General features: G+C 46.1%; 1 protein-coding gene across 1 annotated transcript in view; it reads right to left on the bottom strand.

Annotated features, from left to right (window-relative positions):
• Window positions 1-23,774, bottom strand: part of LOC148322331 (RNA binding protein fox-1 homolog 3-like) — a 205,391-nt gene that overhangs the window by 80,672 nt on the left and 100,945 nt on the right. The window contains exon 4 of the mRNA XM_088317139.1: window positions 3,847-3,956. Within this exon, the coding sequence (XP_088173265.1) occupies window positions 3,847-3,956 (110 nt within the window). The remainder of the gene's footprint in view (window positions 1-3,846; window positions 3,957-23,774) is intronic.

Below are 23,774 nucleotides of genomic sequence, written 5' to 3'. Positions count from 1 at the left end.
CCTCTTCATCCTATGCCACAATAGCCGACAGTGCATGCCAGGGAAGTTTCCGTTGTGGATGCGAGGCCTCATCACTCACCCAAAAGTACATCATCATGGCGGTAGACGCGGGCGAGCAGGGGCCAAGCGGAGGGACCGGTCGGTGCGGCCGGCGCGGCGCCTGGTTTTCGACTGGTGCTGATCCGCTGAGGCAGCCCTCCCTCTCCCCGGCTCAGGGGGGAGGGGGGGGGGGGCTTGACTCCCGCTGCCCCCCACCTCCTCCCACTACCACTTCGCCCCCACCCACCAACACCATCATCTCACTCTTCTTCTAATGTCTCTCTCACCGCTTCTTCACTTTTTAAGCCCCCCCCCCTCCTCCCTGGCAGCTTCTACTGAGGAGAGGACGTTGGATCCCCTCTTTTCTTTTGACGTACCCCCCCCCCCCACTACCCCCTCCTGGGCCGTCTCTTATTGAGGCTCAATTGGAGTACCCGCCTGACAGCTGCCTGCGAGCGTTCCTCTGACGCTGCCTCCGCCGCCGGGAGACGGCGCTGTGAAATTTAACGTCCCGGGAAGGATTGAGAGCGGCGGGGTTGGGGGACGGGTGGAGGAAGGAGGGGGGGGGTGCGCCTCTAAGGGTGGTAAGGTATATGTTGATGTTGGATTAAGTTGAAGGAAAGAAAAGTGCGATGAAGAAGGAAGACCGCAGGGTCCCACCAGGTTGCCACAATCAGAACCCGACAAAGTGTTTGGGTACAGCGCGCTACCACCGCAGCGCGTTTTGCCGTCTTTTCCATCTGCTAAGGAACAGAGGAGGAGGGGTTGCCGCCTCCTCCTTTTCTTCTTCATGGCTGTAACAATACGCCTGCCTCAGCGATTCTCCAAACGTATCATCAATACACCACTGCGAGGGGGGCGGGGTCGGCGGAGCATTAACCCCGCGGCGAGCTCCGGTGGTTTCCGCGGTGCTCCCCCTCCCCTTCCCCCACTTTTCCCTCGTTCTTCGCCGTTCCTCCAATCAGAGGCCTCCTGCGGGATGAGCTCATTTTATCCCGGGAGGACACCCCGACAACATTTGGCCGCCTTCGGAGAGAATGTGATGCCAGCGCCACGCTAATTTCCGTCTGAAGAAAAGTGCCGTGAAAATGCAAGCAGGAGGTGGCGGGGGGGGGGGGTTGTTATGGAGGATGTTTAAGCCCTAGGGTGGGCAAAGCATGATCGGTGGGCCGCAAACGGGCAACTGCAAACTCATTTGTTTAGTGTAAAAAAAAAAAAAATTAAATAAAAAAAACAAATCAAAGCTGGCATTGAGATCGCCTTACGAGGCTCGGCAACGCCACAACAATCCCGCAACAACGAGCGCAAGCCGGATGACATAACTCTCGTCAGCGGACGCATCGCGATGCGCCTTTCCCATTCCATCCGCAAAAACCTCGCGCGCGTTGTGCTCCGGGTCCGGCCTGGATTTACATGAGCTATCAGCCAGTGGCAAGCGGCGGCGCTCCGACATCAATCTCTGATGGGAAATAAAAATGAAACGCACTTCTCAGGCACGCCGGATTAAGGTTGGCGCTTTTATCAAACACTGAAGTCTATTTCAAGTCGCGCTCATAAATAAGTGAGTCGGTGTAAGAGTGGGTGTCGGAAGATGGGGTTGAAAATAAAAAAACAACAACAAAAAACAACGAGGTCTCGACACAGAGGCCACACCACGACGCGATGGGATTAGAGAAAAAAAAAAAATCAAATCAACATGAGCACTGCAACACCCGGAATCTCCCTCAAATGAAGGAATTCCGATTCCATGTTGTTCCGTGAGCGGGTACATTCCCGGACTATTTGGACTTGCTCGCGTGGTCTCGACTTCCCCTCGGGAGCAGCGCATCCATTATGAAGATAAAGCTTTCAGGCAGGAAGTGAGCTCTTCCTGCCTAAAATGTCCGAGCGTCCCACGGGATGGGCCCATGCCGGATCTTTTTTTTTTTCCTCGAGGTTTCACCACAGTCTTGCCTCGATTTGAAAATCCGCCTGATTTTCGGGAACTGGCTCAAGTTAGAGGCATGAGAGCACTTTTTGGTTTGAACTAATGTTTCTCGATTTTTTTCTGTTTTGCCCCTCCCCCGCCAGTAAGACGAAAACAATTCACGCCCCCCCACCGCCGCCAACTATACATGATAGCATTTTCGTTGCAAAACAAACCTACACCGTTAGCGTTAATACTCGCTGCACACAATGAGCTCGCCACTGCCAACTACTGGAGGGGATGTGCAATTACACTTCATTGTGGAAAAAAAAATCATCCCCAGGGTCACACGTGCCCCCCCAATGGGGCCCGCCCCACTATTTGAGAAGCACTGGATTAAACATACACATGTACGGGTGGGAATTAAGATCCATTGATGTTCGGAAGAAGCTAAAAATCGGACTCCCTAATTCTTGACAGTAATCTGAGCTACAAGTCCACCGAAGTTGAAAATCGTGAGGGAATAATCTTAAAAATACACGTCTTCATGTGTGTGAAGGATCACAACCGGTGCCACATGTGCCTAAATTTGAGGCCGGAAAAATATTTCAGGAAGCTCATCAGGACACGCTATAATAGCAGTTAAGCTAGCTACCGTAACCACTAACTGTAAACTATGAAGTGTTGGAAAAACAAAAAACAAAAAATAGGCTACTGGTGTAGCATGTAGGCTACAGGGGAAAAAAAACCCCCGACATGCTGCGTTTTACGTGCTCCCCCGCAAGACATGATTAAGTCGTTTGTAAACCTATCGCTAAGATATACACAGCAAATCGCCCATCTGCTGATTTTGGGGTGGGGTGGCGCATAAACGGAGCGTATGGCTACGCCGCTAAATGCCTAGCCGTGTGAGTGTCTCTCGCACACGCATGCGGTTAATAATGCAGAGTTTACATCTGGGCGATCTGAGCATGTGTGGCGCCAACACCCCCACCCCCTCCCGGGCATCCTCGGCAGGGTTGCGCCGTAATTAGCGGGCCGGACGACGGCTGGCATACCACCGGAGGGCGCACCCGCTGAGCTAACACGAGAACTCGGCCCCATCACGGCGGGGCGGCAACCTTTTAGGGGGCGACGGCTCGTCTTCTGGTTTCGACGGGCAACTTCACAGAAAATCGGCGGTGATGGCAACCGTTGCCGGACGAGCCCGAGCTGGTAAGAACTGGCCGATGATTTGACATCACGTCAGCCGGCATGAGCAGATTTTGAAGAAATTTGGCTCAAAGTTAAGACAAGTGGAGTTTGGATCATCTTTATGCCAATAAAGTTTGCATTTCAACTTCATTTATCTTCTGTGAGCGCGCACATTCTGGCGCATGCGAACGTTTTGCCGTTTGACATGCTCGGCCTCTGACAAGAAGCGCTCATCAAACAAGACTTGACATTGGACATTTCTGCCATCACGGGAATGATCTCGTTTAACGGAACCCAATTAGGTGCGACCCCGGCGCACCAATCAGCACTAATTCCCGCCTCGTAAACGTTCAAATCGATCGTAAACATTGATGCAAACTAGGTGGTGGTGGCGGTGGCGAGGGTGGGGGGCAATTAACAGCCCTTGGAAGCTGTCCTGATCCGGAACCTTCTCTGCCACCAAAGCGTTATTTCTTCCACTGCTCCGGTTCTTAATTAGAATCTTGTCATTTTTTTTTTTTTTTTTTTGAGGCGCTAAGCAATATTTAAAATGTCAGCAATTATTAAGTCCCAGCCAGCGTGACGGGGTAGCATGAGCTCAGAAAAGCACAGCCGTGCCTCGGCCCAAACAAAGCAGTTAGACTTCCAAGCCTGCAGGGGGCGCCGGCGCGGAGTGGTGCCAAAAGAAAAACAGTTAGACGACTCACCAGTCTCGTGAAGAGCGGCACTCCCAGATGCCACAAGTGCTCGTTGAGCAGTCCGCTGTACACCACGTTCCCGAAGACGCCGATGCTTCCCGACTTGCACAACGCGTTACCTGGCCGCACACAAACACAAAATGGCGTCACACGATTGCCGTGGCGACATCATCAGTTCTGGTTTCCACCATGCGCCACAGTGCAGTTGTGATTATTCTTTCAATGACACAAAAATAGATTGGCTACATGGACCTTGCGTGGTTACTTTTGGTTTCCACGGTGTCAAAACAGGCGTGACTACGCTTTGATTTCGACACGAGCCAATCCGTTTCACACGCGTGATACGACGTCCCACGCAGATTACGCGACAGGGCAGGAGAATGGAGTGTTGGGTGTTCAACTTTACACCGCCGCCTTGGCTTTTCCGCAATCCCCTTTCACACGGACAGCATGCCGTCTCGGTTACTCATGAACACACACTCGCTCTCACGAACACACAAATGTAGACACACACGCACACAATCATACCCAAACTAACATGCAATCACAAATTGAGAACTTGACACATGCACACAAACATGCATTCACAGACTTCCACGCACACAATGTGAGACACACAATCATACACAAGCCACGTACGCACGCACACGCACACACACACACAAACACACCCCCACACGGAGCGAGGCAGTCGTGTGATGTAGCGAGCAGTGCAGCAGTAGAGACAAGGCGTTGTAATTTGTGCACAAAAGCGCACGGATGGGGGGGAGGGGGGGGGAGGAGCCAACAAGCAGCACATGCATTATTTACCAAGAAAAAAAAAAATAGAAAGGCACCATTAAAATGTCAGCAGTGCTCGGGGCAGAGCAGCCGAGGAGGCGGAGCGGGCCGGCCCGGCCGGGTTGGAGCGCCCCCCCCCCCCCAACGCCGCCGTAGTTATTAATGGGCCGCACGGCCGCCTGAGTGAGCGTCAAAGCGGGAGCCGGCGCCCCCTACTGGAGCAAACACGCCCGCGGTGGAAGGAACGCAGCTGAGTTGAAGCACAACAACACAAACTTGCTAACACCGGTGCAGCCGGCAGAAGTGAGGCTTCAAGCCTCCGTTCGGTTGATGAAGTCGAGTTTCAAGCCTCCTTTAAGCTTTAGGAGCTTTTCTCAGCTGTCGGGGGTTCTCTCATCAGCACACTTGACAGCAGCCAGGAGTTCAGCACATTCATTATTCATCGTGTGATTTAAGCGTGTCCAAGGGGGTGTGTGTGCGTGTGCACGTGTGCGTTCGACAGTTGGGGAGGAATGCTACATTTCACAATCAACTTCAGCTGTTCTTGTTTAGGTTACCTTCAGGGTCAAGCTTTTAACGGGTCAGAAATGCTGTCAATCAAATCACCTGCCAATCAAATTTAAGGGGGGGCATCATTTGCAAGTAGACGTTACAAAGATGGGCAGACAGGGTTGGGTAAGGATTGCAAATTAGGGTTTCAAGACAAGGTGAGACATCAAAGCAAAGGTTGGGTTTCAAAAACTGAAGGTTCCAAAGTAGGGCTTCAATGCCAAGTTTGGGTTCCCGACTATGATTGGGTTCAAAATTAGTTTACGTTTTTCAGCGAAGGTTACGGTTTCAAAGTAGGGTTTCAACATCATTAAATTTTACAAGGCGGGTTTCCCCGGACTGAGTGAACAAGTTTTGCAACAATGCTTATGGTTTCGAGGGGGTTAAGCGAGGGTTGCAAACAGACCGAGGTCAGGCTTTCAAAGTTGGGTCTCAAGATGTTGAGGGGTTTCAAATTAGGGGGATTAGGGTATTAAAGTAGGGCTTCAAGCATGTGTAGTCCGAAAGGTTTTTGATGCAATTTCTTGCTCAAGTAGGAGGCACAATGCTGCAACGCAATAAGGAAAACAACACTTTTAATAATTCAGGTGCTCGTGGAGCGGGGGAGCGGGGGGTGCTTGTGCCTTTTGTGTGTGCGTGCGCATGACGTCTAAAAGTAGCTGCGAACGCCTCATTTAGCCGCTGCTGCTCCGCATTATTAAAGTTGTATTGAACTCCCTCCTGGGTCTTTCCCCAACTTTCTTTTTTTTCCCCTTTCCTTCCTTATGTTGGGCTTTCCAACGCATTTCAAGGCCAGGTTAGGGTTTCCAAAAATGGTTAGGGTGTTCAATTAGGGTGTCAAGACAGGATTGGACTCGCTGTTCGTGTTCATTTATGGATTAAAAAAAAATGGCAGAAGTTTTCTTTTTTCTGTAATGAAAATTCACGTTTTAGGGGATGCTGCAAACTTATGCTTCATTTTTTTTTTTTAACACAGCCGGTGGCAAGAAGTTCTAATTATCATAATTTATGATTGCTGCTGAGCCGGCACAATATGTTAAAACGTCCATTTAGGATATACAGTATAAAGCGCGGCAGACGGTCTAAATCAAAGCTCGGGGTCGTAAAGAAGCGAAGCAGACCAGGTCGACTGAGGCGATGAGCTCTGATTGGCTCATGTGCGACCATGTGACATAGCAGCACATTTTACAGACTGTCACGACAACGGCTAGACATGACCCTGAAATTCAAACTGCCTCCCTGAGTCTGTTTGGTCATGGCTTTTTTGCAGGTCTACTTAGAACTACCAAATTTCCTGTTGCTAGGCAGACCTGGCTGCTTTTTCTTTTTTTTTTTTTTTCTTTTTTTTTTTTTTTAAATCAGGTTGGGCCACCTCAAACCAAAATGACAGACTTCATGTGTCTTTTTCCGACTGAAGTTGAACAACAACACAACTACAGTTTGGCCCAACTCAACCAATTGATACTAAAATGGTCGACGTCTTGAATCTTTTTAGGCATGACGCCGTGAGACTTTTTTTGGTGGGTCTACCAAATGTCATGTGAGTGATGCTGGTTTTGGGGGCTGGATTTAAAAATAAAGTCAAGGTGTTGTAAATTTCCACTTGAGCCCGTCGATGATGTCACCGCTGAGCCCGCGGACCGATTAGAAGCAATTTCTCCGCAGCGAGCGTCGGCGTCGCGGCGGTACACAACGGAGCGTTTCACACTCTCGGCAGTCTTCGCTTTCTAATAATGCGGCGGCGCCTTAATGGATCACTCTCAGGATGTAACGTGAATACAAAGTGTATTTCTCCGCGCTAACAATATGAAAGGATGGCGAGATAATGACACTTGGAAGGTGGAATCATTTTTTTGAACTTTAATGTTTTTTTTTGTTTTTTTAAATAATAAAAGCTAATAAAAGAAACAAACAGGTTTTGGAGGGCTGCGAGGTAAGGCGTCGAGGTTATGAATGTGCGAAATACCCAAACGCGAACAAACGGGTTCATGTAATCCGCTTTTAAAGTCCGTTTGTGTAAGAAGGAACTTCCCGAAACATCTCCAAGATAGTCATAGCGGCTGGCACGTAACAGGCCCGAGCGCACTACAAGTGGGCAGCAAAGCACTACTTTTGTTCAAATAGTTGGATCACCATAGTTTTAATTTGTGACCAAGATGGCATGCAAGGACTACTTTTTCTTTTTTTTTTTTTTTTTTTAAACGAACCTCCTCAAATCACTTCAAACAGAATCTTGGCACCCGCATGCTCCAAGATGGCTTCGGCCTGAGCATTGAAACAATTACTCAACTTAAAACTTCAAAATTGTGGACATTTTATTCAGAGGCTGGAACATTTCAATTCATCTCAATGCGGAACATTTATTTGACGGACACGGAAATCGAGTTCCGAGCTTGGAACGACTCAAAAGTCCTTTTTATTCGGTGTCGTGCCTTAAGATTTGTTTAAATGTAAAATACGTGCCAGGTCAAAATAAAGGTTGCGAAACACGTCCACGCTAGACTTTGCTTGTTCATGTCATGTTTGCGAATGAGCTGCCGGGAGGGGCGTGGCCAGCCTGACCAGATTTCATCTGGGAGGAAGCAGAAGTGGCCCAGTCCACTTGACAACCCATTAAAGTGTGTGTGTGTGTGTGTGCGTGTGTGTGTGTTGGCATCCATCGCGCACCGTGTTTGTTGTGCATCAGTCAGCAGGCGAGCGATCGATATCCAACACAAAAGCTCATTGATGACGGACAGCTCTTGACAAACATACAGCATTTTTTTTCTGTCGAGCTTAGCAATAATCTCCAAGGTCAGCGCCAGTCGCAACGCCGCCTCCTCATTCCTCAACAGTCTGCTGGCTTCTTTTTTTATTTATTTTTTATTTTTTTGCTTCCCCGTTCACAAAAGGTCCCATGCATTTTAAAGCGGAGCGTGTATTGTTAGCAGCGCAAGTATGGAAGGAGAATGGAAGAAAACGTCGACAAGAGGCTGTAGACGTGTTGACGGGATTCTGAGAGATAGATGGAAACAACCACCCACCCCCCCCGGCCCTCTTTGACCCCCCCCCAACCCCCCTCTTGGCTATAGTGATCTGCAGCATTTCAACTTTTAAAAAGCATAATTGCTGCAAATCAGATCGTTCCTTCACAGTTATCGACCAAAGATACACGGTAGAAATAAACTACAAGTAATCCAAAGAGTAAATAAATGAATTAATTAATAAATAAAAAACATCTGAAACACGGGCGCATGCGCACCGACTGTTTGTGATTATTGAGATGGCTCTTGTACTTTGCCAGTTATTAAACACAAACACCGCCTTTGACAACAGAAATGCACAGGATCAATTGAAATAATCCACAAAAAAATTTGAAAAGTCCAGAGCATGCTTATAGTTACACGCGTGCACAATGCACGTGTCGTACAATGGAATGGCTTCCCTCAGATTAGCTGCCAACAAACATACAACTCTTCAAATAATCCACAACATTCTCAATGACAAACGGGACTGGAAATAATCCACTGTAAAAAAAATATAATAATAATAAAAAAAAAATAAATTCCTCATGTACTTGTTAAAATCCATGTCCGATTTTGTGATAGTTTCTCACATGACTTATTTATGATAACTGCGTCTTTTCAGAATAGAAATTCCCACAGTGAATAGAAATAATCCCTAAATTAAAATCAAATAAATAAACGTCAGTCCACGTCACATACACTTGGAATGGACGTGATCTGCAACTATTGCGATGACTCATCTTGCTGGCCGCGCATGAAAACTGCCACAAATTCATATTTTAGCAGCGATGACGGGATATAATCCACAAATCAGGATAGTTGCAATATTCCAGTGGCCTATAATGAATGCCGAAGAGCACCGTGTGAGTGTATAACTACAGGTTCAAGTGAGTTTTTACAGGGGCGCGGGTGGGGGGGGGGGGTTCTGTGCCCCCCCACCTTCTTGCTGGGTCCCCATCCGCCCGCCCCGCCCACAGCGTGCCGCGCTGCCAGCTGGCAGCGTGAGTGATGCTCCATTAGGGAAGTGCTGCTGGTGAGCGCCGGATCGCTCAGGTAATTAAAGGCAAAGCAAAGCAGGCAGACGAGGCGGGCGGGCGGCCGGGCGGGTGGACAGCGGCTGGCGGTGGGGGTGTCGGCGGCCGAGAGGGAGTGCGCCCAGATTTATGGGGCTGAGTAATGCACACGCCGAAGCCATTTTGCCATCCAGAGGCCTCGCCGGCTTGAAAAGAGTCTCAAGAGGCGACGGCTTCCTCTCCACTCGGATGCATCCTATTACCCGCCCTCCCTCGCTTTCACTTCTTCTTTTTCTTCACCCTGCAGCATCACAACATAAATCAACCATATTAGCATATGGATGAAGAGATGCACTCTGATTGGTCCTCCAGGCTCCATGAGAGATACTTTTAGGAATACTAGAGCATGAAAAAAAAAAAGAAAAAACAGCAGTCAAACCAATTTCCAGTGCTTATCTTGTTCGGGGCCACGGTGTTTTGGGGGGCTTTCGGGTTGGGGGGGGGGGTTAACTCGAGTGGATCCCAGCTGATCTTTGGCAAGAGAGGCGGGGCACAACTGAAGCAGACTTTTTACAAAACTACGAATATATATAAACATATCTTTCATCCTCAGCCATATTATGCAAGCTAACTCGAAGAAACAATATAACGAGGCGATGGCCAACGTTGATTATTTCTGATTAATTCCGAGAGAAAAGAGCCTGATGCAAAACTTTTAAACGAAGCAAAAAAATGTCAAAGTGTATGAAACCCCTCCGGCTGCCGCTTTAATTAAAACACTGACGGCCTCACGCGTTAATATTTGCACATCCTCAGATCCTACGGCTGGCATGTTTCACAACAGGAAGTGACGCAACACAAAAAAGTCCCACACAGCAACTCTTGAGTAAACAACACAAGTCGGGCTAATGTCGTTTGTTTTGCTAATGGTTTGGTGTGGAGCTTGAGCTAATGAGACGCCCACCTGGAGGGGCCGCGGAGGATGGATAGCGAGGTCGCGATCCGGAGGAACGGAAATACACACCAAAAAAAAAAAATATATATATCTATATATACATTTATCGTTTCAAAGATTAGTACACAAACCATCAAATACAAAAAGATGCGTGGTGGCGAGTCAAGCTAGCTTAGCATGCTAAAGCAGCGTAAAGGGGCACGTATGTTGGTTATTAGTGCAATGTGAGAGAAATATTTTGGATTTTCGAACCATCTGGAGCAGGCTTGGACAGTTCTGTCATTACTATTGATATTGATAAATATCAACATTCAAGTTTGTTTCTCTCTTACTGCATCTACTCGGCTAGCTTCAAATGACCCATTTAAATCATCAAAATGTGTTATAAACATTAATACATAAACTGGAAATTCAACAATGTATGCAGCTCAGGTGTGATAGAATATAAATGGCCTCATTTGGATTGGCTAATTCTCCCAAGTTTTAAAAATTGAGATTATAAAGCCGGTAGAGTGGAAGTAAAATGTCAGCGCACACGTGAGACTAATGAAAGGTTAAAAAAAAATTTATTCATCAGAACTGTTGGGCCTCCACTTAACAGGCTTCCCAAATTAAAATGGTCAACCTAAATCGAACATCCACCTACAAACATTTTACAGCGTCCAACCGACATGAAAAACAGACGTGATCCATCCTGCGACCTCTGAATCGTCCATCTCCATCCAGCCCAGCTACCAAACGAGCCCACATCACAAGTACATTAGCACCCGAGCGACCTAACAGGGTCCTCCCATAAGATTAAAAAGGAAAGGTCAAGTGTCTTCATCAGAACTTCATTGTGATTAAACGCGCACACACACATACACACTTTCTCCACTTGCTAAGACAGTTTAACAGGCACGTGCACGGGTAGAAATCTCGTGGTGATCCAGCCCCGAATGAGAAAAGTGCTTCAATATTTGGAAAAATAAAAATAATTTAAAAAAAATCTCTGTCATCATTTTCCCCAAAAATTCTAGCTTGCAGTTGAGGACGTTAAAAAAAAAAAAATTAAATATATATTTATTTATTTTAACACAACTTCCAAGACAGTTAATGTGCAAAAGTGAACTCCACTCTATTTGTAGAGCACTTTTAAAAACAACCCCAGCGGCAACATAAGGTCATAAATTCCAGCAAAGTCACTTAAAGACGTGAAACATGAAAACAATCCGGAAGCATCACCTTCCGATTACATTCGTCATTGCTCATTAAATTTATTTAATTTTGTTTTTACCAACGTACGCATAACGTCACGTCACGCGTGTCAAGCAGCGTAAATGTTCACATGCAGCTTCAACCATGCATCGCACAGTTTGATTTGATTTCCACGATTTCCTACGAGAGGCGGGCAAAAAAAAAAAAAAAAAGCTTGTGAAGGCATCTATTGTTCAGCTCTTGCATTAATGATGAATTCAAGCGCATAGTTTCTACTTCCTGTTAGATAAACCACAAGCAGAAGTAGCCATGCGGACGTCGCTATCAAGATGCGCCCGCAGTCCGGCCCGGGCCGGCTCGGCTCGCTCGGGTTTGGCTGAGATAAATGTGCGAGGGAAATTGGAGAAGGGATGAAAAAAAAAAAAAGATGAGGAGGAAGAAGATGATCAAGGTCGGCGGCCTCCTTATCGCTCGCCTCATTACGTGAAAGCGCCGTCGTCAGCATGGAGGGATCTTCCAGCGGCGAGGAAATGAGTGAACGAGGAGGAGGCCAAGTCAAATAGCTGCTGGTCATTGAGCTCAATTAGCGATAAGAAGCTACTAGTGCGGCCAAGACAACGCCAGCGCGTACGGCGGCCACCGCCACGACTTCACCTTTGCTCACGTTTACAAGCGTTCACACGGGACGTCGTGTGAAATTGGATTCGGCCGTGCCAGGGTCAAACTGGCTCCATCAGAAAAGCGTTAAGTAGCTGGACGGGCCGCGTTTTATAGTATAAGTGTGAAGTGCACCGTTGTTATCGGTAAAATGTAAATGGCATTTATTTCATAATCGGAAGGGCGCTATTTCCTGCTCTATGGTTATCGTTGCATTTTCTCTCATTTCCTTCACTGGGATCACAAAATGTATACAAGGTGGATATACTGTCTATATTTGTTATTGGTAAAATTATACAAAAATATACACAGCATAAGATTATGTAAATTAAAGCTACTAAATACACCAAAAATATTTTTTTTTACATTTTTTGGAGTGTATCAGCAAAGGCACTCAAATGACAAACATTTGGAGAAAATGAGACAGTCCTGCAGCAGAAGTCATTTTTTTTCCCCCCAAAAAAATAAATATTACAAACAAACTCAAGGCCATCGGTCACGGCGAGGGTGAAGGAGCAGGAGAGTCATAATGGCGGCACGTTTCACACCAAAAGCGCCACTGTCGTTAAATCAATAAGTCATTAGCTTTAATGGGATAAGCACTTGGAAAACTAATTGAAAACAGCTCCATTGGTTCCCGCCACGCGGACCAATAAAAGCCCAACACTTCGGAGGTTTGGGTGGTGGTGTTGTCGCGGCAATAACAACAACAACAACAAAAAGGACGGCAAACGTCAACATTTGTCATGGAAATGTACTATAACTGACATAATCGCAAATCCTTTAACTTGGTGAAGCAGCATGAGGCTCAGCTCTCCCTTGCACGGAATAAGATAAAATATGGGCGTTACTATTGAACGGCAAGAAAATCGAAAGTAGAAAATCCAAATCTAAACCTTGGCACGCTCGGTCCTTCATTAGAGATGGATTCTTATCGGCAAGTACGCGCTGCAAAAGTGGACGTGTCGCTCAATGGCGGGCTCCTTCTTATCGTACATTTTATGTGGAGAAGGACCCATCAGATATGATCTCGACTTCAATTGCAGCTGCTTCAAAAACGGAGATAACTGCAAAAATGGTTCCATGTAGAGCACATTTAGCGCACATAAACTTGATTCATATCAATATGTTCATGTGACGAATGCCATGCTATAGCTAACGTTAGCCGCTAGCCAGAGAAAGAAAAAAAAAAAACTGTCAAGTAATTTGTGAGACTTGGTGGACGACATCTCAAAGCGTCCAGTCACGAATGTTAGCAATGCTATGCTAACCATCACTCCAGAAGCTGGACATCAAATAATAGGAAGACGGGATTGCTCGTCACACCGTCACAGACGTATTCCGTCCGCCTTCTGCGTCAAAGGCACCACGGTTGACATTTTTCAAGGCGACGTCTCCAGAGGGGGGGCCTCACGCAGGTGAGGCGGCAAGGTGCTTTGCGTAAAGCGCGCCACTTCCCGGCCGTCCGTCTGCGGCGCTAATTTGATTAGCGACTGATTAAAGCCTCCCTAATGCAGTCAGCGCCGCGCCACGCTAATGTAATAGAATCACTTACGGCTAAAACAGGTTATCTTAATTGGCGGAAGGCGCGATGCTGGGATTTGCATTAAATTATTTATTTGCGACAGGAGGCAACTCGCAATTCCATTATGCGCATTAGCCGCGCGCGCAGACAATTTAGACCAAGGATACCAAAACAAGTCCGAAGGAACTGCCACAGGTTTTAGCTGTTTTTTTTAATGGTGGAATACATTGAAAAAAAGAGACATTAGCCACATGCCCTTGCAAAAACTGGCAAAAGTTTGCTTATCTCCCGTCACATCAGAAATAGCGAAGTGTCGCAACAGAGGCTCGATATTAGCATTTTTTTCCACGGACGTTATCGTGCTAACACATCAGACAACGCGATGGTACAAAAACGTATCACACACCCGCCAACATTGACAAGCGCTGTGCGCTTTGGGATCTTGAGGAAAGCTCCACGCTAGCTAATCTGGAAAAAAAAATATATTAAGGGGAAATATCTAAAAATATTGCAATAACAAAATATGAAAGAAATACAAATCAAAAAGATAAAAAAAATAATTTTTGGGGGGTGCATTGAGAGATATTGGTTAAAAATATATAGATATATAAGGAAAAATACCAACATTTTATTGAAACACAATAAAAAAAATACAAATAATAAAAAAAAAAAAACAACTAAATATTCATTCACGTTCATCCATTCATTTGTTGTTTGTTTTTTTTGGTGTTGGTAAGCGCAGCTGACGCCTGCCACCTGTTGGCTAATCTTCCGCCGTGTCCTGTCAGCACGCGTCTCGGCCACTAAGGCTAATGGCTAACCTCGTTATCAGATGCCAACGACGCGCAACTACACTTACATTAATGAATTCCTCCAGCCGGCAGGCCGGCCAGGTAGGGAGAGAAAAAAAAATAAAAAATCAGCTCGCAGCACAGACACTGGCTTCTTTCTTTGACAACACAAATGTTTTGACGGGCCAACATCTCGTCCAGTCCACTTACTTTGCATTTGTGTTCTCTTGTGATAACATTTTATTTATTTTTTTTCTGACGGGGAGCGAGTCCTCGAATTGTTTGTCATAAATATTTGTGTCAAAATAAAGCACAGACATCCTTAGAAATGATCAAAAAAAAAATGCAGAGAATGCTAAGCACCCAAAGTGAAATTGAAGATTTAAACGAGGACGTGGCGAGAAAAAAAAAGAAAATAAACTTCGGGAAGCTCCCAGAGCAAATTTGTAATGGCGGCTTCCTGATTAACCTTTCTGGTTCTACCGTTTTTCTTTCAACTGTTTCAATGATTTGTGTTTCTACTTTTCTCCGCTTCGGTCGTTTCTCTTTCAGCCATTTGGTTGGCAACCGTTTCCCCGGTTACGGTGCCGGTACGCTTTGTGTTTGCAGGCGTCTAATGGTCGTCGGCTTATTGAAGTCACAATATGGATGGCGGCCGTGATTGCGTTTTGCCAAGCGCGGCTCGGTGAATCAAAAATTCCCAACCACGTAATGGAATGAAGGAGAAAAATATCGACGAGACGGGGAACAGAATTTCCGCACTGCTCCGATGTCGCCGCCAATCATCCGTTTTATTTACGTACGCTGCGTAAAGATTAAGCTTCATCTTCATCAATTCCGGAAATTAATTCATCACTCATCTCGCACATCGATGAATATCAAAAATGTATCTCATCATTGTATATGAGCATACGTCAATGTACAGGCGGCGGCAGCTCTCCTGCTTCGCTAATAAATATTTACATTTGTTTCTGTTGATCCGAATGATCAAACTAAATTTACATTTATGTCACTTTGACGCTGAATAATTAATGACCTCATTGATTGCGTCCATAAACACACCACCACAACGCCATTAAAAAACATTTTATAGATATGTCAGGAATTCTGCCAGTGGGAGTGGCACAGGTCGAAACATTAGCTAGCCCAAAATATTTGGCCAAAAGTGGCGGGAATTGCAAAATTTGGGCGCAGAAAATACATATACATACACATGTACAAATTAAAATTTTTGTTCATATATTTGTAACGCAGAGGGTGTCACGTGAAAGGCATTAAAGATTCAGTTAATCATGTAAAAAAAAAAAAAAATTGCAATTGGCAAAAAAAAAAAAAATGATCACATGATCTGAATGCAAGCATTGCATCAAGTCAGTTTGAACAGTACTCCAAGTCATATATTCTTTATACTCTGAAACGAGCTGAGTCGTCTATACTACAGTGTATGGTATACTGCCCCCAGGTGGCGAAGGCGAGCAAGAGCACAACACTCATTCCATTGATTGAATTAAAACGGATGATTTTCTGGACAGTCCTGCCAACTCTTGGTAAACTGCGTGAAATAGCAAAAGTCACTCTTTTCTCACCTCCATCTTCCCTCCCGCCACCTGAACCAGGCGACCGCCACCCCCACTAACCCAACCCCAGTAATATCCACCTCCCCCGCCCCCGTCCCCTCCATCCCAACTTCCTCGCGTGGCTGGCTGCATCTCACCCAGCCAGAGTGCATAAATCCACCCCTCTTGACACTTGCAATCAACAAGGGCCGAAGTGAAGCGTGCGTAATGGCCGCTTAAGACGGGGGCGCGGGGGTGCGCCGCGATTTACGGCAACAATTATAGCCCCCGCGCCAGGAGAACCCCGAAGGAGATGAGGATGAGAGGCGGGGGTACAGGTAGGCGCCAGCTTCCATACGACAAAATGCGAGTGAGTCCGTTGGGGGGTGCGTTGGGGGTGGTGGACAAACAGAATCATCAACGCGTTGCGGAGAATTTCAAACGGAAAGCCCCCAAACGTCACATGACCAAATGACGTCCTTTTTTGCATTTCATTTTACATTCATTACGCGTGAGGGCGAGCTTCGTCAAGAAAATGAATAAACATTCCCATTTTCGTATCCGTTTATTCTAATGATCCAACAAAATTTACATTCGTGACACTTGGAGGCTGACTCGCTAATGACATCATCGAATTCTCACCCGCAACCGAGCTTGACTGACGCCACCCAAACATATTTTTGTATCCATGAGGAAGTTGCAAATGGGGAATGCTGTGAGTCAAAATATTAGGAACACTTCAAAATTGAAACTGAACCAAAAAAAAATTGAGAAATAAAAAAAAACAATGGACAACAAAAATATGCAACCAATAAATAATATATACACTAAAATTTAAAATCCATTCCGAGGACTCAAGAGAAACATGGAACGTCGTCTAATGATTCACGTTTGCGATTTCGGCATTTTGCAGCAGGTTCGGCCAATGAAACGCATCCACATCACCGATCTAACCAATCAAACGCTATCACGACTCGCGCCTCTTATTCAGCCACAGTAATCAGCCGTGAACTTCCCGGCACTGACGGTCTGATTTGCAATTTGCAGCAAAGTGAAATCAAATCGCTGCCAATTAGCATCGCAATGAGCAAATTCATTTAGCGTCGACCAGAGCTAAAACAATAGCGCAAAAACCTCACCTATTTTTTTTTTTTAATCTCCCCCTCTCGACGCAAATTGAATTACTCCACCGAAAGGTGTGCGCGCAAAGAGTTGCTCGGCCATTAGTTGTTTCATCAGGATTCGCCGAAAACAAATTTAAGAGAACTTTACGGCGACGAAAGGAAAGTGTAATTAGACATGAAAAATATTCCCGATAATCAAATCACAATTTTGTACGCTAGGCTCTGAAATGATATTAATTCAGTTCATATTCTCTCGCTCGCTCTGCCGTGTACGCGCGTGTGTGTGTGTGTGTGTGTGCGTGTGTGTGAAATGCGTTGCTGTAACACGGGTCCCCAGAGAGCGGATAGGAATCTAATTAAGTAAGATCAATACCAGTGTGAATTTTCTCTGTCTTTTGCAGCAGTGCGGCGACTCGCCGTCTCATTTGTCTGACTCTCCAAATCTGTGCAAATGTTTCTCTTAGAAGGGCGCCCGCTCGGCTAAACGCGCAGTCAAAACGAAAAATAGACGCGCCGACTGCGACGGGACCCCGACGAGCCCGCTGGAAGGCTTAGCGGCTAAATAACGCAAACATACTTGGGCTGCTCATGTTTAACGCGCTGTGAACTTCCAAGTCATCAACTTGCCAGCGACTCGGAATATATTTAGAAATTCACGCGAAAAATATTAACATGAGAATCACATGGGATGGTATTAAACTTTTAAAGAACTGATACTTTTTTTTTTTTATATCTCATTTACTGACATTGGATGATGTCATCCAATCAGAGCAAAGCAGCCTCTCAAAGCGCAAACGATAATTGACGACGTCCCGGCTTGACTCGCGGCCAGGAAACGCTGACTCGGCACGCAAGATGATGATGAGCCAAACGTCCCGCGTTTTTCCCGCCGCCGAGTTTTACGTTAATTAGCAGCGTCGCGCCTCGTAAATCGGGCCAAATTTAAAATAATGTAGTAAAATCATATTTGGCATGTGCGTTAAAAGGATTCCTTTGATGAAGTGACCTGTCGTGTGAGGAGAGAGTGAAACGGGGACAACGCTCGTAAATCCCGCCGCAACCGAAGGCAGCGCCGCCGCCGTCCATCAGACCGCCGCGTTCGGGTCCCCGGACACAAATTCTCGCCGTCGTAAATTTGCGGCGGGTGGTACGGCGGGACCGCCCCTCCATCAAGAGTTGGTGAACACTGGCAGCCCCCCCCCTCCTCTCCCCCGCCGGGTGGGACTCGGCAGCTCATATTAGCCAACCTTTTTCCGTTCGGGGGGTTCCAACGCTGACATTTTATTGACGGGAGGCGCAGCGCCGACCAAATTACAGCTGCCCCCAAGTCCCACAACATATATGTTGTTTTTAATTCCGCATGTGCACGTGCGCCTCATTATGGGATGGCGAGGGGGCACGCTGCCCACCTGTTTGGCATGGCTCCCACCTGACATCAGACTTGCTCGGATGGTTTGACCCGCCACAAGTTTCAGTTTCATTTCATCCAACAGAGGCAATTGAACAATCATGCTCAATTCCCCAAAATTTTGGCCACAGTTTTCAAATGCGAGCACATAATGACCAGAATGGACAAACAAGGATCATTTCGTGAGACATGGCAAATTTGTCCGGTTATTCAAACTTTTCTGAAATTTTGTCACATTTATGTCATTTTATGCAAATTAGTAAAGTGTCCTAAAATAGCAACAAAATAAATATAACAAAAGTGCAAAATTCCACAAATTTATTCAGCGACAAAATCCCCCTAAAATCATTTCCACAAATTCTCCGCAAATTTGGTGAATCGCCTTAACTTTCTTAACTTTGTAACTTTATAACTTCTTCGAATTATTATTATTTATTTTTTTAGTAAACAGCAACAATCACCAAAAATTTGGTCGTGAAACCTCAAAACTTTGTCAAATCTCCCCAATTTTCGCTGAATTTCAGCCAATGTACTTCTAGTAACGTCTCTCATTAACTAACCCCCCCCCAAAAAAATTTTCAACTGGCAACTTTGTGCCTTCCTCCAAATTTATCCAACGTCATCAAGCCCCGCCCCCGGGATTTTCCTCAAATCAACTTACTCGTTGAATAGTACACAAACGCATCCGTCAAGTGTCTATCAACAAAAATTGACCAAACTCTCAGAGGCCCCTTTACAATAACCCCCCCCCACACACCCTCCCACCACCTTCTTTCCATCACAACCCCCCCCCCCCACCCCACCTTTTCCTTTTGAAGCATCCATCGGCGTGGCCAACTGTCCCCGTCCGCCGCTATTAAGAGGCTCTTGAGTGAGCGCTTGTGTACATTCAGCACATTTGGGGCCGGGTGGATATTGGAAATGTCAGGACATTTACTCTTGCTTATACGCGCCGCCACTGAGCCGCCGTAGCACGCGCACCCCCGCATGTATTATTCATGGCCGGTGAACGTGCATGCGGCCTACTCGACACGGTCTTTGTTCCGTAAACGCGTTCAATTATGGAAACGTGTGTTGCCATGATGGAGCGAAACTGCGCTAACCCAATCAGTGTCAATTTCTGAGAGTTTTGCCGAGAAAATGCGCCCCCCCCCCCCCTTAGTAGCATCCAACATGTACAAAAACTTGAATGGTTTCCAAATGCTAACATTTTTAATATACAAAAAAAAAAAGTTGCGTGATTTCTCGAAATGTTGACTAATCACCCCAACTTTCCACCAATGAGTTTCGAAATGAAAATTGCCTAAAATCACAAATGTTCTCACAGGCTTCAACAAGTGACTTCATTTTCCACAAGTTTTGCCGATTAATTACACCCCTCCCTCCAAAATAAATAAACAACATCCCCAAGTAGCACAAATAAACATATGGAGATTGTTTAAATCATGTCTGCAATTTTAGAAAAAAAAAAAAAAAAAAACGGCAAAAAAGGGGAAAATAAGACCTCAAAACTTTGTCAGAGCCGTTAATTTCCCACAAACTTGTTCTGTCAATTTTGTCAAACAAATGCGTCTCAGACTAGTGCATTTGCATGAAATGCCATTCAAAGATGATCTTTTATTCAGCAACCAAAAAAATCTGCAAAAATCTTGTTGGCCAGTTGTCAACAATTTCCGCAGTTTGCCAGATTCCTCGAGTGGAACACAAAAGTCAGCAGTCGAAATGCTTTCAAACGATAACGTCTCCAATTTACCACCAAAAATCGCTCGTTCCCTTCACCGTGTACGTCGGAATGTATTAAACATGCCACGCGTTAAATGATGGAGCTGTGTGTCGCCGTGAGGCTGCAAAGGCGCAGAGGGTGGTGGGCGGCCAAGTCAGCAGATGCACAAAGAGCCCCCCCCCCGCTAGGAAGAACAACGGCTATGCGTGCCCCTGTCACCTGTCGTCGCAATCCTGATTGTCTGCTTAGAGATTAGAAAGAGCTTTATCTGATTTAGAAACAAAATTGAAAGGCGTTTTCAGCATCAGGAAAGACGCATATTGGATTGAATCAAGCGAGCACGCCCTCTAGTGGACAAATAGCACAAGGACATTATTGTGCACGACACTTCACGTTATTATATATCGAAATGAACGTCAGAACCAAAACTTGCATGTGAGCATCCTGTTCGTATCAAGCGCCACCAGCTGTGGTCTTCAAGGAAAACGGCCCTCCATTCACCTTCTTAATGGCGCGGCCTTGCAGGACGCACCAAGAGGACACGTCAACAACGAGGTAAACATCCTTTCACCTCCACAGCCATCCGCTAATAAAACCCGCCAAAGAATTTCCAAAGAACCAGTAAAAAGGGCTGAAGTGCTGAAAGGCAGCAAACCTTCCAGCTGCCTTTCGTGGGGTTCACGCGGCACCGTTTGACTCCAAGTGACAAAGACGTTTGCCTCTCGGCTGGCTCGTTGCCTCAAAAGCAATTTGATTGAGGTTAATCAGTCAATGGACGTACGAGACTTAACCCAAAAGGACCAGGCAGCGCCTCAAATCGGTGGCACGGCACAAAACTCAACCTCAATATTCCCTGCCACAAATATACTTTTTGACTTCTATATCCGTCAATGGCAATGAATGAGTTAATATGCTCGGTGGAAGCGTAGCATGACTTTTATATGCCACACGTTAGCTTAACATGCCTCAGATAACCTCAACATTTCTCTTCATATGCCGCACATGAAGTCACCGCAAATCACCTTGATAAGCGCGACAAAAGCTTAAGAGAGAAAAATATTTTGGGACGATAATTTGACAGACTTTAACGTGCCACGCATAACTCTCACATGCCGCACAAAACTCAACATTCTCAACTTGAATGCGCCACACTCGGCCCTGACGTGCCGCAGATAAAACGGCGGCTATAATCTGCGGGAATGGGCGGGGGTCGGGCAAATGTGGAGTCCTGTGGCACCAGCGTTTCCTAATCGCGGCCACGCTCGTCACGTTGATGGAGAAATTTGATGAACGGCGCCCATTTGGGTGGCTTTCCGTCGAGTCAGGACTGGAAGATGATGGCGGACGGGGGCGGGAGACGTTGGAGGTCACGCCGTTAACAAATGTCGTCTCATCACAATTAAAAACCTCGCCCATAATTTCATTAGCGGCAAATGGAGACATCGTGGCACTTTTGATCCATTTTTAGGGAGGCGGGACCAGATGATTGTTGATGATGATTTTTCTGCTGCGAATGTTGACGTATTTGACTTTTAATGATCGGCACAAATCTGCCACAGGAAAGTCATCGACGTGCCGTCCGTTGATGAAAATCTTTGAGACCGCACATTGCGACTGCTGTTGTCATTTACTACCATTGACGGGTAAAGACGTCAAAGATCCATTTTTTTGACTCGACTGGTCGTGAATGAGATCATGCGTCTCATTTCTGCTGCATGACCTCCAAGAAATAATTTTATACAAAATGTTCATCGGGTTGAATCACAAACCAACAAGAACCTCAGGAAACCCAAACCAGGATCAGAACCATAAACCAGACTTGAAACCCAAATTCTGGATGGACGACGCTTGAGACGCCGACTTTAAACCTTAATTTCAGACCTAAAACCTGGGCCAAAACGTTCTCCTACATTTGAACTTCAAAATCAGATTCATACGTGAACTTTAACCCTGTCTCAAAACCTTAATCTAATATTAACTCAAGCTTGATAACTTAATTTGAAACCCTAACCTCAGGCTGAAACCGTAGAACTGGAATCCCTAAACCTGGCTTCAAACCCTACCTTGAAACTTGAATCCGAAACCCAAACCCAGGCTTGACGCCCTGATCTGAAACCCTACCATGAAACCTTACCTCCGCCAGATTTAAAATCTATCCAAGAATTGAAACCCTAACACGCTTAACCGAACACCCGAACGTAAAGGAGTAAATTTGAAAATCACTTCCAGTACACTTGTTACTCATTTGCTTTCTGATCGTGTTGAGTTCAGGTGTTGATGAAGTCATCTTGTTGCCCCGCCCCCCAAATCGTCCCACGGGCAACCCCGGCGGCCTTTGAAGCGCGTCGCCGCTAAGCGAGGCTGACACGCCGCGAGATGAAAGTCTTGTCATTCATTTGCCTCCGACAATCTGCGTATGCTAATGTCCGAGCGCCTTTCGCTCAATTTGGGGGACCGGGCTGCGGTGCGCACTCCAAGACCCCCGGAGGTCTGTTTAATGGCGGGATGGGGGGGTCGAGGGGGGGGGTCGAGGCGGTGTCTAGAGGTGTCCCGAATCAGAATCTTACGAGCAGCAGGCTGGGCTTCAACGCTAATGTCGAATATTGAGCGCAGACGCAAAGCGGAATCTCCAACCTTAATATGCCAAGCCCCACAAGTGGGACCATTTGGCATTTAAACCTTAATAAGCCACACGTGACTTTAATATGCCACATACTAAATTAATATGCCACATATAACCTTATTATGCTACATACAGTAAGACATTAATATGCCACACATAACCTTAACATCCCGCACGTACCCTTGATAGGCCACCCCCCCCCCTAAAACTGGTACCCAAAATATATTAAATGATGTACTAAACGTACCGTTGGATGTCTAAAACTTAATAATCCACATGTGACTTTAATATGCCACTCATATCATAACCTTGTCATGCCACACTGTTAACTACCGTTGACGGCGAAACACGTCAAAGCATCATCGCGCGTGACATCAGAAACTCTCATGAGACTTCAGCCCATAGACAGAGCGTGTGATGATAACCATAGAGCAGGAAATGAAATGTTGCTTTAAAACCGCTTCAAAGACACTTTTTGATGATGTATTTAAACTGCAAAAATAAATACATTTGCAACCATAAAATGGTTACAAAATACCACTTGTATTGTGGTGTCATGGCTTGTGCCTTTGAGAGGCGGGGCTTGACGCAGTAGCGTGCCAAAATATGGGCGTGAGGTACGGCAAGTAGCAGCCTCCATGTGAGTGCGCTCATTTTGACTGTCCTCTCGCTGTTTGATAAACATCAGCAAAGCACATTTGTGACTGCGGCTCTCTTTTCCCACCAGTGAGGGCATTACAAAAATAATTCAGTATATCCTGAAAATGAGACAAAACAATGTTAATTTCTCATCTTAAAAAAAGAAAAAGTGCCTGTAGAGTTGGCCATTGCTTTGTCTCAGTGAATCAACTTGGGGTTGTGGAGGGCGGAGGCGGCGGCAAGCGTTGAATGGCGCCGCCAAGGTCGGGTGTCCGTCACCTGGCAACAGAGCGGCACGTCAATCGAAATCCGCCTTTGAGCGCCGCATATGTGCAGTGAGATTCGCAAGTATTCAGCCGGGCTATTTAGAGAGCAATAATTGCGCCGTATGG

The sequence above is a fragment of the Idiotropiscis lumnitzeri genome, chromosome 15 (genome assembly GCF_059441095.1).
Source record: "Idiotropiscis lumnitzeri isolate Australia: NSW breed Sydney's pygmy pipehorse chromosome 15, RoL_Ilum_1.0, whole genome shotgun sequence".
Classification (NCBI taxonomy): Eukaryota; Metazoa; Chordata; class Actinopteri; order Syngnathiformes; family Syngnathidae; genus Idiotropiscis; species Idiotropiscis lumnitzeri.
This window is presented reverse-complemented; position numbering and strand designations above follow the sequence as displayed.